At 52.3% G+C, this 14,321-nt stretch overlaps 1 protein-coding gene across 1 annotated transcript; it reads left to right on the top strand.

The window, feature by feature from the left end:
* The first annotated feature begins 1,546 nt into the window (after window positions 1–1,546).
* LOC132367822 (NUT family member 2G-like) lies at window positions 1,547–12,739 on the top strand. Its single transcript, XM_059926415.1, has 8 exons — window positions 1,547–1,562; window positions 3,518–4,232; window positions 5,186–5,314; window positions 6,361–6,533; window positions 6,987–7,282; window positions 7,696–7,818; window positions 8,256–8,853; window positions 12,693–12,739. The coding sequence occupies exons 1-8, from the start codon at window positions 1,547–1,549 to the stop codon at window positions 12,737–12,739; spliced, it is 2,097 nt and encodes a 698-aa protein (XP_059782398.1).
* Window positions 12,740–14,321: the final 1,582 nt, after the last annotated feature.

Genomic DNA, 14,321 nt, shown 5'->3' with positions numbered 1-14,321 from the left:
GTTCCTTACTTCTGTCCTTACCCCTACTAAGCCAAGATATTCAGTGCTTATATGATGGCTCTTCCAAATCCATTTCATCCAAAGAGCCTGCAGATTTTATGTATGTTTACAGTTGTGTTTTCTGCTGGAGCCAATGTGCACACTTGAGTCTCTTTACTCCAAGTTCTCTTTCTCATAAAGATGAGTAACTAATAATAGCTTGGTATGTTTATACTTTCTTGGTAGTGTTGTCAGATAAAATACAGATTTCAAGTTAAATGTAAATTTCAGATAAACAGGGAAAGAATTTGCAGTAAAAGTATGTCCAAAATTTGCATGGGACACCGTTATACTAAAAACGAATTCATTGTTTATGTGAAATTCAAAAATCAAAATCAGTTAGGCATTTGTTATTTTTCTTTGCTAGATCGAGCCACCCTATTCTTTCAGGTACTTTGAAACGTAAGAGACTGTAGAAATTCTTGTTCTAGGAATCTAGTGCAGAAACAGAGGAGCCACGATACCCATACAATCATTGGAAATATCCTCAGATATATTAGAACATATATGAAATTTCAACTAGAAAAAAAAATGAAGGCATTTTTAAAAATGAAAACAGATTGCCTTCGTTTTTAGTTGCATGGCGTATCCCTGGAAAGATTTTAATGAAACAGGTAACACTGGTTTCCTCCGGGAAAGAGGTGGGAGGAGGACTCGCCACTGCATATTCCATTTTGCACATTTTAATTTTGAACGATGAGAAGGTGTTGCTCGCTTAAAATATTATACTAAAATCATTTAAAAGGTAAAAAACTAAATGTTTTACAACCATGGAATACTATGAGAAAGACATTTAGTGAATTCTGGTCTTGGACATGGAGGCTGCATGACGGTTTTTTGATGGACGGGGGCTTTCCAGCACAAAGGATCATTAGTAAGGCTGGTCCTGCTGGATGTTGGTTGGAGCACAAGGACCACTCCTTTAGGAGTGATGTACATACAGCAGTCAAAGACACTGGATCTGCTGAGACAATCCTAATTTCAAATACTCAGTTCCATGTGGCCATAAATACCCAAGTGTTTATCAGACTAACAGTTCTGAATTTTGTTCAGAAAGTCTAGTCTCTGCTGAAGTAAGTCAAGAGCCAGGTAGGAAGCAGAGTGTGTTGAGGGACACAAAACTAGGTTGATGGAAAAAGAAGTGAAAGGAAGGGACCGTCAAGTCCAACCTCGGTGCCTTGAATCAAAAAAACAGTTTATAAACTGCGTAAAGAGGCACACGCCAATTGTGTTGCCACTGTGTGAGGTGGAAGGAACTTCCGGTTCTTGCCTACCTGCAAGAGCCCTCGTGGAATGTCTCCCCACCCCCACCCTACCCAGACCCACGTGCCCTCTGCCCCTCCCCCACTGCAGAATGTTTCAGCCACATTCTACTGTTATGACTCAAACTGCCCCTCCTTCAGTTGGATCCTGAGCGTCTGTTGAAGCAGGTCACTCTCTGGGTCCTGGTCTTGACTTTTCTCATTGAGGCTACCAGGCAGCAGTAGTCCGTGCCCAAGCCTGCAGGATGGCTTCAGAAGGAGGTAAGCCTATAGGCTGGGGGTGTGTTCTCAGAGACCCTGCCATCCCTCACATCCTTCGGGTTCACACGTGACACTTCACGGTGGGCACACAGTTGGACTGAAGTAGAGGGAGAAGAGAGCCCTGGACACACGAGGACATTTCACCTGGGGAGACTGGGGAGCCTGAAGAAACCTGAGACTGCACTGGGGAGGAGGGGTCATTGGAGGTGGATCAAGAAGAATTGCCCTGGCTATGGAGAAAGGATGGCAGCAGGCAGGTTGATTCTTTCTAGAAGGGAGACAAGCCACTTTGAAACGTGTGTGTAAGGATGTGTGTGATGTCCTGGTGGTGACACAGGGAGGGTCATGAGGAAAGCCTAGACCTGTCTTGTGTTCCTGAGGCACCTGAAGCTTGCCTCACCATATCTTTCTAAGGGATTTGAACAGGAGCATACTGTATCTAAGGGGGCCGTGGGGAGAGATGGTCTTGGTGAGAAAACTGTTCAGTGGGGCTGTGTGTGGCCACACCTGCAGTGAAGTGTCCTCTCCGAGAGCTAGGCAGGAGGTTACTCTAACTGCCGCAGCCCACACCTCGTCCACTCCTCCCAGCCCAGAGCTCACTTCTCAGTTCAGGCAATTGTTGCTTGGGATTCAACAGGGGATGGGCAACCGTGTAACTTCAGCCAAGAGAGGGCTCAGGTTCCTGAGTTGCTCTGAATTGTTCTTCCTTTTGTGGAATCGCAGTACTTCAGACCTACTTGATCTCGTCCAGTATCTCATGGTGGACCCTCAGGCTGCCTTGAGAGGAAGAGTTTGTTCATATTTCCTGTCACTCCTTCATGGACAGGGGACAGATGTGGAGTGGGGTTGTTTCGGGCGGAATGTCTGTGAAGGCTGCTTCCTCTTTTAAAGGGGGAAGGAGTGTAGCCCAGGGGCAGGAAGACGATCTTCTGTGTTATTATTAAACGTCCTATGACACCTGTTCTGGTTAAGTAGGTGCACCGTGGTGTGTACCTTGTTCTCCTGAACAGGGATGTGATCCAGACAACTTGATCGCCATGGCAACTGGCTTCTGCCTGCTTCTCAGATTGTCTTTCCGTTATTGGGAGCTGGAGGGGGAAGGACCACAGGCGGTCTGTACTCCCATAACCAATGTAACATGACAATTCCCTGGCCCTTGTTTAATCCTCTGCAGCCATCACTGGCTGTGAAATGACAGAATCTAAGGGACATGCGCCTACTTCTCACACACCACTCCCCCCACCCCCGCCTCCTAGGAACAGAACTCCTGAGTGATGACAGTGACTCTGGGCACTGGGGAGGGGGTGACAGGACCTGGCCCATGTTACGTGTCTGCTGTGGGTTGTTCTGAGATGCAGGTGCATTCTGGGCCAGTGTTATGGGTTTGTATCAGGATTCCATTAGAGAGATATTTTCCAGCATTTTGTTTTGTTTTGTGAGGCTAGGAAAGAAAGAGGGGATTTCTACTGAGCATCAGGAGAAGGAGGACTGAGGAGGAGGTGGGGCCCTAATATTTTACACAATACCTGTCCACAAAGGGCCTTTGGGTGCCTAGAACTTACCTTGGAGAAGGTCCCTACCTGCTAGTACGCCGGCTGAGGGGCATTTCTCACAGAGCGGATGTCCACACAGTTCCAGGTCTTGGGAGACAGCCTGTGAGGCTTAGGTGCCAGGGGGTGCCTTAGGGAGGCTCTCCAAGTCAGTGCTTGCTGAGGCGATTTCTTCTCGGCAGACAGGGGTCAGGGACCTTGGTGGATGGGCGCGGGGTCACCAGTGGAATAATTCTCAACTGGAGGTCAGGGCGTGAAAATCACTTGAAGACATTTGCACGCTGCACAGTTTCCCTTGTCCAAGTGTCCCTCACCTGTGGAGATTTACACTCTGATGCCACAGAAAGCCTCAGTCCCACTTGCCCATTCTCCTCCTCCATTCACTCCTTTCCTTTGCCTCCACAGCATGGCCAGTGCTGGGAACGGATGTGACCATGAACCCCGGTGCCTCCTTGTCTACTTTCACGGCAGTGCCCTTCCCTCCACCCACTCCTGGTGCCCAGCACCGGCCACCCTGGCAGCAGCACCTGCCACGTCCCCTCACCCCAGCATTCCCTCCTGGCAGCAGCCTGCTGCTGCCAGCTTTCCCCAGGACGCCTTTGGTGGCTAATGGTGGCCGTGGCCCCAGTGCCCCTGGGGCTTGCAACCTCACTGTCCAAGTCAGGTCACAAGGGAGGACAGTGGAGGCCCCCCAGACTCAGACCTTTGTCGTTACTCAGGCCCCCCTCAACTGGAGCGCTCCAGGGGCCCTCAGCAGGAGTGCTGCATGTCCTGCACCCGTATTCATAGCAACCCCTGTGATGGGGACCGTTGTGACTGCTTCAGCTGTTGGAGTTAGTCAGGCTGGCAAGGGAGGCTGGACCCCAGGCTTTCCTCCTCAAGCTCCACCACCAGCTGCCCAGCTGGCCCCTATCATTCGCCCAGTGAACTCTGGGCCATGGCCACATGGCACTTCCAGGGAGGGCCGCCTGGCCACCAACCAGTCCAACGCCTCGCAGGATGGCTCCTCTAACCCCCAGAGAGAGTACAGTAACTTCCGACGTTGGCAGCACATCAAGCCCCTGGCCCGGAGACACTTTCACCTGAGTCCTGATGCAGAAGCTTTTTCCTGCTTTCTCATGTGAGTGAACGCTCAGGGGGTCCTGAGCTTATGGGAGCTTTTAGATAAAGAGGAACTGGGGATGGACTCGCACGTTAGCTTTCTAGGGATACTGGAAGGAAGGTGTGAGGGCGATGTCCATGCTATGAGAAGGCACGTTGTCGGTCACATGGGTGGGCCTGCCAGTCCGTGACATCAGGACTGAAATGTGCCCTATCTCAACTGGCCCCACCACCCTGTGAGTCTGGCCAGCTTGCTCTTCCATGATTCTCATGGTAATCTGGACTGAAGACTTGCAGTCAGAGAGGGTCGTGGTGTAAGGTGAGGAGCCAAGGAGTGGATGCCGCACTCTCCTGTGGTGCCGTGTCCTTCATACAGGACTTGAGCGTACATGGCCAGGGGAGGTCACTTCAGAGGAGGGGGAGGAGCGCGGGGCCCAGGAGGGCGCTTTATGCATGCCTCCACTTCGTTGTGGAGAATTCCACGAGGAACAGGGTGATGGTAGAGCTCTCCTAAGGGCGTGGGCTCTCTCCCACTAGAGTTGTGAGCCTGGCAGGCATTTCCATCCTAAACCTCCGGTCCCTCGTAAAAAGTGGACAATTACACTTCACTCAGAGGACTGTGCAGAAGACTCCTTGGGCTAATCTATGAAGTGTTAGCAGATTTCTTGGCACATGACACGCCTCATTGATGATAGTGATTTTTATTATGAAAATGCAGCCTTGAGGAGGAAAAGAGCTCCCCAAGGCACAATGTCCCAGCTCTAGCCTGGGAGTGGATGGTCATCCTTGAGTGAGTGTGAGGCGGTGACAGCAGTGGCCGGGAAGGCTTGTCTTTGCCCTCCCAGACGCCCGCCTCTCACCCTCCTGTTGCTCAGTCATTCTGGGTTGAGTGATGTGTGGTCCACATGGGCGGGTGGGGTCAGGCAGGTGCGGGCTGGGCTGGGCCCGGAGACTGACCCCAAGGGCTTACAGCCCAGTGCTTCGATCTGTGGCCCGCCTGAATCCCTACATGCCGCTGGAGGAGGGACTGTGGAGGGCCGTGCAGGAATGGCGGCGCTTGAGCAACCTTGACCGGATGATCTACTACGAGAGGGCGGAAAAGTGAGTCAGCGTCCTGGGCCCAGGGGCTGCGTGGAGGGTGAGGCGAATGGGTGAGGGCAGGGTCTGGCTGTGGGGGTGCTCATCAGAGAGGACAGAGGAGAAGGGCTGTCACCCAGCACAGGGTCCCCGCAGCCCAGGGGCCCTACTGTCCCCCAGAAACCCCTCCCTCACCTTGAGAGTTTGAGACTTCTGTCCTTCCTCCACCAGGAGCTCTGCCCTCCCCTGATTTTGACCTACCCTTGCCTTGACATGAAGGTCTCAGGACAGGGCAGGGTGAAGCTGTGAGTCCAGTAGGGGTCCAACTCCGGCCATATGGGCTGGGCCGGGGAAAGAGCTCCACCCGCCAGCCTGCTGCTTCCTTAGTAGTGGGTGGCTGGCGGCCACTAACATAGATTTGGGACCCCCTCTCCTCATGAAAAGTGCCCTGTGTGGGTACCCTGGCATCCCTGAAGAGGCTGGGGAAGCCAGCTGTCGTCGGCCCAAGGGTCTCCGGCCCTTCCAGTGTTTGCTCCATGGTAATCCCCTTGGTTTAAGAAACAAAAGCAAACAAACGAGCGCCTCTCAGAGGAAGGGAAGGCCTCTCCTCTAAGCTCAGCATCCACATCGTCCAGCCTCTCCTGGGCCCTGTCTCCAGGTCTATGTTCCAGGAGGCTCAGTCCTAGCCCAGGGTCCTGGATTCGGGCAAGGACCCCTGTGGGGAACACATGCCTGTTCCAGCCTCTGGCTGTCAGCCCTTCATGTGGTTCTGGATGGGGACGGGGGCATGAGGAGGGTGCCCCCTGGGTCAGCCATGTGTCCCGTTGACCTGGTTCAATTCAGCGACCTGGGTCTATGCTGTTGAATGCCCTCCAGTGCTGGTGAGGCAGGAAGGGTCCCAGATCTTGTTATCACTTCCAGGAGCAGCTCTCTGCTGTGGACAGCACCTCACAGGGCCTTGACGGCCCCAAGGCACATCCTCTCCCAGTGCCTCATTCTTGGCTGCCTTTGTTGGGCTCCAGAACCCAGGCCTTTTTCTCAGGGTGGCCTGTGTCTCCGTCACCCCCCAGGTTCATGGAATTTGCGGCCAAGGAGGAGACGCACATTCAGCATTTGCAGTGGATGCAGTGCGCGCAGCACCTGCCTCCTCCAGCCCCACCGAAGCTGGATCCTCGGGGGCCCCCAGCCCCGAAAGTGGGCCTTCAGCCAGGCACCCAGCTTCCCACTGGAGCTGAAGGCACAGGTAACAGGGCCTAGGCTTGGCCACCGTCCCCATGTGGATCCTTTTCTTTCAAGACAGGGGCATTGGTCTTTCAACCAAAACAGCCACCGAGGCGGGGGGTGGGGGGGGTGGGGTCTCAGCTGCCCTTTGTCACTACGGGGTATTGACTTGGTCAGTTTTGTAACTCCTCTCACACCTCCCTGTCAAAGGACCCCACACTAAGTCTGCCTAAGAAGTGGGCTTGATGGGGAGACCCCTAGAAAATTGGAAGTTCCCCACTTCCTTACTTGTGACTCTCTTAGATGACCCCCTAACCTCCCCTCTCCAACTGTGCATGAGGCTTCAGATGGTCCTGACCCCTCCCACACCCACATCAACGTCCCCCAAACAATGCCCTCACCAACGTGCGCTCGGTGGTCAGGAGGTGGACCGGGAGTCCCTCACCTTCCTTCCCTTCCTCCTGCTCTGCCTCAGCCTGTGCTCCCAGGATGTCCGGCCCCAGGGCCCAGCCCTCGCACCCGAAGCCACACAGATCCCAGTGGCCCCCGGAGCCCAAGGCGCCCAAGGAGATTCCCCCTGAGACTGTGAGGGAGGATGTGGACAGGATGGAGGCGCTGGTGGGGCCCGTCCACTCAGCCACAGGCAAGTCACCTGCAGAATGTGGAAAGGACGGAAATGAGCTGAAGCAGGAAGAGGACGACACCTACTTGGACCCGTGTCTCTTGAGCTACACTGACGAGCTGCGTTCCCGGGAACACTCTGTCACCAAGGTAGGCTGGGCCTGGAGCCTGGGGTCTACAAGATGCCAGGGCATGGAACTCTCAGCACCCAAGATCTGGGTTCTGCTCAGGCCGATGGGACTTAAGCTCAGCTCCTTGTTCCTGAGCCTGGTGTTAGGGGAGGTTTACGGAGATGTATGTGTGTATATGTTTGTGTCTGTGTGTATGCCTTTGTGTGTCTGTGTATGTGCATCTGTATATGTGCTCTTTTGTGTGTGACTGTGTATGTGCATGTTTGTGTGTGTGTGTGTGTGTGTGTGTGTGTGTGTGTGTGTGTGCTGACCATCCCCGCCTTGTGGAGGAGAGTGGGGGTGGGTCTCTGCTTTTCACTTTCCCTCCTGGTCTTCTTGTGTCACAGGCCACTCCTGGCCAAGGATGCTCACAGCCTCTTCTTTCTGTCCGAGGTGGAGGCAGTCATTCATCCTCGATTCCCGGCAGAATTGTTTTCCCCGGACCCACAGCTGGATGTCTTGGCCCTTGCTGAGGAGCTGAAGCAGGAGGAAGGACTCACCCCTGAAGAAGTGAGCCAGGGGAGGGAGAGGGACACTTAGGGAGCCAGGGGACTCCAGGGGAGGGGGGACCCCAGGTGATCCAGGGGACAGGGGAAACCAGGTGGCCCAGGGGAGCCAGAGGAGGGAGGGATCGCAGGTAGAACAGGGGAGACAAGGGACACCCAGGAAGACCAGGGCACGGAGGGACCCCAGTGAGCAGGGGAGAGCTAGGGCCCCAGAACAGGAGGCCCACATGGCTCTGTCCGTCCCTTCCCTGCCTCGGAGGCCTGGCATGGGGAAGGGCCCTCTCTGGGGTGGGTGCAGCGCAGGGTGATAGGAAGGAGAGGATGGGGAGCCGGGAGCGGAGGGAAGGACACACAGCTGGGAATAAGGTGCAGGAGGATGGCAGGAATGCCACCGTGTCTGTATTTGGAGTCTAGTCCTGGGGTCACCCGTCCCCTCCTCCCCCCCAGGGCCATTGTCCCACTGCCCAGTGCTCCTCCTCTCACACGTGCGCGTGGAGCCGTCACTGTCCTCCTCCCTCCTACCAGCTGGTGCAGAAACGACTCCTGGCCTTGAAAGAGGACGAGGGTGGGCCGGCAGCCGCGAGCCACAGTGCACCCGGAATGGGCTCAAGTCCATCTGAGTCCCACGCCGGCCAAGGTGCCCAGAGGCACGACCAAGACCGCCATCAAGGGGTCAGTGATGAAGCCTGCCCACCAGAGATTGATGTTGAGGCTCTTCATAGGCCCATCCGAACAGACACTGGCCCGTTCGTGCTCAGAGTCTTTGTTCCCTGTCGAGGACGTCAGGAGGTCTCTCCATTCCGGGCCGGACGGCCCTCCCCTCCCCAGGGTCAAAGGCGCACTGGCCCTCTACTGGGACCCAGGGATGCGTCTGTTCTCAGAGAGGCGTCTCCTGTTCCGGAGGCCCGAGGGCCCAGGGACGCGTCCAGTGAGAACGAGGAGGCGCTCCCCAGCCTGGCCTCCCTCTTGGCCTCTCCGCAGAGCCTGCCGCCTTGCGGGCTGTCCCAGAGTCCTGCCCCTGCCTCAGGCCTGGCCTCCCCTGGAGGTTGGGGGGCTCAGAGTGCTCCCCAGGCCCCCTCCCCTCAGAGAAGAGGCCCCAGCCCAGCTCCACCAGCCGCTCCCAAGTCGAGGAAGCGGGCTCTGTGTGGGCGCCCAGCCGCTGCTGAGAAGCTGCCCATCCCCGGGGCTGGCCACGGGGTCTCTGCGAGGCCAGCCTTGGCTCTGGGGCTGGCTCGCCCCTCACAGCCGAGAAAGAGAAAGCGTGACCCGTTTGTCACAGGGAAGAGGAGGAAGAAGAGGAAGCACTGCAGCCAGTAGGGAACAGCCGGGCCGGCCCTCCAGGGCGAGCCCCCAGGGCGGCCCCCAGGGGAGCCTAGGGGCTCCTCCTCACCCCAGAGCTGATCCTGGGATTGTGGGGGGTTAGGGAGGTGGGGGAGGTGGGTGTGGGCAGGACCTTTGGAGTGATGTATGAAAATTGTGAATAAAGATAGTTTTGGTGGGAAATGCTCTCAGGCCACTGTCATCTTCTTCGTGTGGAGCTGCTCCGCAGAGAGCGATCCTGAGAGGAAGGAAGGGTGAGGGAGGTCACAGGAGCTATGGATCTACAGGTGGCCAAACCTTTCCTCCACATAGACAAGGACTCCTCAGGCTGCCCCTGGGAACGCACAGCTCTCACTTTCCCCAGGGACCCCCTCACCATCCCCTTCTCTAAAGCCTGCTTGGCTAGGGGCCTTCTGGGGCATCTGTAGCATCTTCTGCATCCCTGAACCGTCTGGGGAGGGAGAGCTGCTTTTGTGCCTCTCAGCCCTCTGGACACTAACCAGTTTGTAGGACGGAGCCTGGAGACGGCCCTTGTCTTTATGGAGCTGCTCTCTGCTTCCCTGAAGTGGCCAGGCGATGGCGCTGGGGTGACCCTCCGCTCATCCAGGGTTTCCTGTGTGGGTGGCCTGACCAGAGAGGAAAAGTCTTGGCCATGGGGACAGGACTGTCTGCCTCGTCATAGCGGGAGCGTTCTCTAGTCCCACTGGGATTATTGCAGTGTGGAGAGTGGTTGAGGCAGCTACCTCTTAATCCCAGTGAGGATGCAACGAGGGGAATGGGCGCGGGGAAATTCATGGGGCACCCGTTACAGGTGTGTCTAAGGGAAACGACAGTTGGGCCCCTTTGTGGAACTTGTGGGATTTCTGTGCAGCAGCATCTCGTTCAACTGAGGGAGGAGGACCCATCTGGCTGTGGCTGTGGGGACTGGCCTTAGGGGCCTAGGGGTGTGCAAAGACACCCCAGAACTACTGTCCCTTCCCTTTCCACCCATGGCTGGACATGTGTGTGTATTGGTATCAACACTGATTTGTATTCCCATAGAAAACAGTTCCTCCTGACAAACTATGACCGTGTTTCACAAGAACAGCTTGCTCACAGGGGCAGCAGGGGTGGGGGAGAGGTGTCTGCGGCCCCAGATCTGGGTGGGAGCTGGGATCCATGCTGAGGAGTGTGGAGGCCTCAGTCACCGTCCTGCGGTTGCCGGCAGAGACTTTGAATCATCAGAGCAGGGGAAATGACCCGCTCATAAGGGTGAGACGAGCAAACAATGAGGGGCAGGGATCAGACCCCTGCTGTCTCCCCGAACTGACCCCCCTCGCAGCCTGCTTAGCCCCCGTCATGGCCTGTGCTGGCCCACCTCTGAAGCCCCTTCCTCCTAAAGCACTCAGATGCTCTGATCTTTTGTAGACCTGCCCCGGGCCTCACCCCCCTTCCCTGCTGGCCAAAGGCTCTTCTCCAGGTTCTGAGTTCTGATTCCTTCCCCAGGACCCAGGCGGGGGTTAGGACAACAGGGACTCCCTGAACATGACCCCTACACCATCAGCATGCAAAACTGGGGCCGCAGGCTTCCACAGGTGGCATGGCTCTCTGCTGGACCCTGCAAAGAGCTTGGAGAAGAAAGGGGCTCATGTCTCTCCACCTCCACTAATCTGTAGGTCAGCCTCACAGGTCCTCCTCTGTCCAGGTGGGCAGCACATATGTGCTCCCAGCCCTCCTTGACCCTTTGTGAAAGAAAGTTTTTGCAGCTCAGTAGTCTATTAGTCAAGGTGTCTCAGGGCTTGTTCCTTTTGAAGCCCTACAGGAGAATCTGTTTCCTTTCCCTTTCTGTCTTCTAGAGGCTGCCTGCATTCCTTGGAATTAGTCCCTTCTTCCATCTTCAAAGTGCATCACTTTAATCTCTGCTTCCCTCATCACATGGCCTCTCCAACTCTGACTCTTCCTGTGTCCCTCCTATACAAATCTTTGTGTTTATATATAGCCCACCCAGAAAATTTATGATAATCTCTTCATCTCAAGATTTTTTACTTGGTCACAGCTGCAAAGTCCTTTTTTCCATACAAGGTGACATTCACATATTGTCATAGGAGGGGTTAAACACGGACCTTTTTGGGGAACCGTAATTTACCCTACTAGAAGAAATCCACAAGAATACCTACCATCAGAATCCACATGAATAACAGACTATGACCAAGTGGAATTTATTCCAGGGATGCAAGCCTGGTTCAATGGTAAAAAATCATCAATGTAATCTACCATATTGAGTCTAAAGGAACACATACTGTCACACCAATTAATACAGAAAAGGCTTTTAACGAAATTCAACACCCATTCATATTAAAAATGCTCAGAAAACTAGGAATAGAAGGTCACTACCTCAACCTAATAAAGAACATCTACAAAAAACCTACTTCTAACATCACATGAAATGGTGAAAGAATGAATGTTTTTCCCTGAGTTCAAAAACAAGGTTAGAATGTCCACTCTCATCTCTTAGTTTTCAATGTAGTACTTTAGATTCTAGTTAGTGTAGTACAGCAAGAAAAGGAAAAAAGAGGCATACATATTAGAAAAGAAGAAATATAATTGTCATTATTTACAGATGACATAATTGTCTACATAGAAAATTCCAAGGAATATATAAGAAAACTCATAATAAATTATAATAAATTGCTGTAGCAGGATCTCAGAAGATCTATACGTAAACATTAATACACAACATTGATCATATTTCCATATACTAGTAACAAACTGAACGATTGAAAACCAAAATTTAAAACATAGTAAATAGGTTCCAGTTCAAGGTGGCAACATAGGAAGATCCTGAACCCACCTCCTCCCACAAACGCACCAAATCTACAGCTACATATGGAAAACTTTCCTCTGAAAAAAACTAAAAGATGGTGGAGCAACCCCTTCACATCAGGAAAACCAGAGGGAAACCACATCAAAACAGGTAGGAAAGGCTGAGACACAATTTTTCCATAAATCCCATCCCTGGTGTGGAGACACACAATCAGGAAGGAGCTCAAAACCTGGAGCTTCTCCCTGAGAGGTGAAGGGTTTGGACCCCACATTGGGCACTCCAACTTTTAAGGCTGGCACCTGAGAGATAGACCCCCAAAACATCTGACTTTGAAGACCAACAAGGCACATCCCATGAGACCCACAGGGCTGTGGTGGACTGAGGAACAGCTCTTAAAGGGCCTGTGCACAGACTCACCTGCCCCAGGGCCAAGTGCAGAAGCAGCCCTTTGAAAAGCACTCTGACTTTTTGTGAAAGAGACTCACTTCCCAATTTTAAAGCATTAATCTGAGGAACAGGGGCCTGCTGGAATACTCCCCAGGGACAGAGGCTGGCGGGTGCCATCTTCCTGCTCTCTCTCTGCCTTGATAAAGCTGAAAGGTGCCATCTTTTTCCCCCTTTTTCCTTTCCTGCAGGTGACAACTTTGTGCTCCAGCCAGCTGGCTCCTTCTTCCCTGCTCTTCCTCTGTCTTGCTATATATATATATATTTTTCTTCTTCTTCTTTTTCTTTTTTTCTTTTCCCTTTTCCCCTTTATTCAGATGGTGTCATCTTTGCACTCTTCCCACCGCCTCACTCCAGCCAGTAAGCATCATCTTCACACTTTCCTTCTGATGTGCTCCAGAGAGCCAGAATCGCCAAGACGGGAGATCCCACTTTTGTGGCCTCCACTCAGGGGATGCTCCTTGATCACCTGGCTCTGGAGGCCAGGAGGGATCTCTTTTCTGCATCCCATGGGACTGTAACAATTGGAGAGACAGTTCTTGGCAGGATACCACCCCCAGGATGTACCACTACACATCAGACTGAGACACAGTCCCAGCCTTTACATGAAAAAGGCCTATTTGCTAGTAGGGACAAGACTTAAGAGCAGGCTTCAGGTTCAACACACATCTAGAGGCTACGGATGTGCTCTCAAGGAAGGTAGGCTGGGGGTACCATCTTTCCACCCTCACTCTGCCTTACTACAGTTCACTGGTATCTCCCAGAATGGAGCTTGTACACTTATCTGAAGCCCTGTTTTCTTGTGACTGCTCCCCAGGGAATATCTTCAGATTGCTTGCTTCTGGGGCCCAGCAAGGCTTACACTTGCAATCTCTCAGGACTGAATATATTTGCATTCTTTAAAAGCTGTTACCAAATTGTCTGGCTTCCTATCAACCTGAATCTAGGTGCTGACTGAGATCCTCCAGTTTGGCATGCTCACTGGTCTTGGCACACCCTCAACTGCTGGGAGGGTGTGCCAAGTCTATTAACAATAAACTGCTTAGACAATCACAAAGGTTTGAGAGGCAACCAAGAGTAGACAGTGTTAAATGACAAGGTTCATCTGTCACACAGCTCTTCAAGACTGGGAGATGTGACTATTTCACTTAATGCGTAGAAACCAACACAGAGAGTCAAGCAAAATGAAGAAAGAGAGGACTATACTCCAAAAAAAGAACAAGATAAAACCTCAGGAAAAAATCTTAATGAAATGAACATAAGTAATTTACTTGATAAAGAGTTCAAAGTTATGGTCATAAAAGTGCTCACTGAACTCAGAAGGAAAATGGATGAAAACAGTGAGAACTTCAACAAAGAAACAGAAGATATAAGAAAGTTCCAAATAGAAGTCACAGAACTGCAGAACGCAATAATTGAACTTAGAAATACAGTAGATGAAGCACAAGAAAGAATAGGTGAACTCAAAGACAGGTCAGAGGAACTCATCCAATCAGAGAATAAGGAAGAAAAAAGAATGAAAATAATTAATATAGCTTAAGGGATTTATGGCACATCAAATGGAATAACATTCACCTTATAGGAACTCCAGAAGGAGAAGAGAAAAAGGGGCAGAAAACATTTGTAGAAATAATATCTGAAAACTATTCCTAACCTGGGGAAAGAAACAGACATCCAGATACAGGAAGCCCAGAGAGCTCCAAAGCAGATCAACCTAAAGAGATCCATACCAAGAAATATTAAAATTAAAATGTCAAAGTCAAAGATAACAAGGGAATCTTAAAATCACCAAGAGAAGTACAACTTGTTACATACAAAAGAACTTCCATAAGACTATCATCAGATTTTTTAGCAGATATGTTACAACTCAGAAGGGAGTGGCACAATATATTCAAAGTGCTGAAAGAAAAATCTTTCCAACCAAGAATACTTCACCCAGCAAATAC

Source organism: Balaenoptera ricei, chromosome 6, assembly GCF_028023285.1.
Source record: "Balaenoptera ricei isolate mBalRic1 chromosome 6, mBalRic1.hap2, whole genome shotgun sequence".
Lineage (NCBI taxonomy): Eukaryota > Metazoa > Chordata > Mammalia > Artiodactyla > Balaenopteridae > Balaenoptera > Balaenoptera ricei.
The sequence above is the reverse complement of the archived record's forward strand: the minus strand, read 5'-3'. Positions and strand labels throughout refer to the sequence as shown.

Coding starts and splice junctions, on each gene's coding strand:
- LOC132367822 (XM_059926415.1), top strand. Junction 5,315..6,360: donor TACTACGAGAGGGCGGAAAA/GTGAGTCAGCGT, acceptor GTCACCCCCCAG/GTTCATGGAATTTGCGGCCA. Junction 8,854..12,692: donor AGGCCTGGCCTCCCCTGGAG/GTTGGGGGGCTC, acceptor CCCTTTATTCAG/ATGGTGTCATCTTTGCACTC.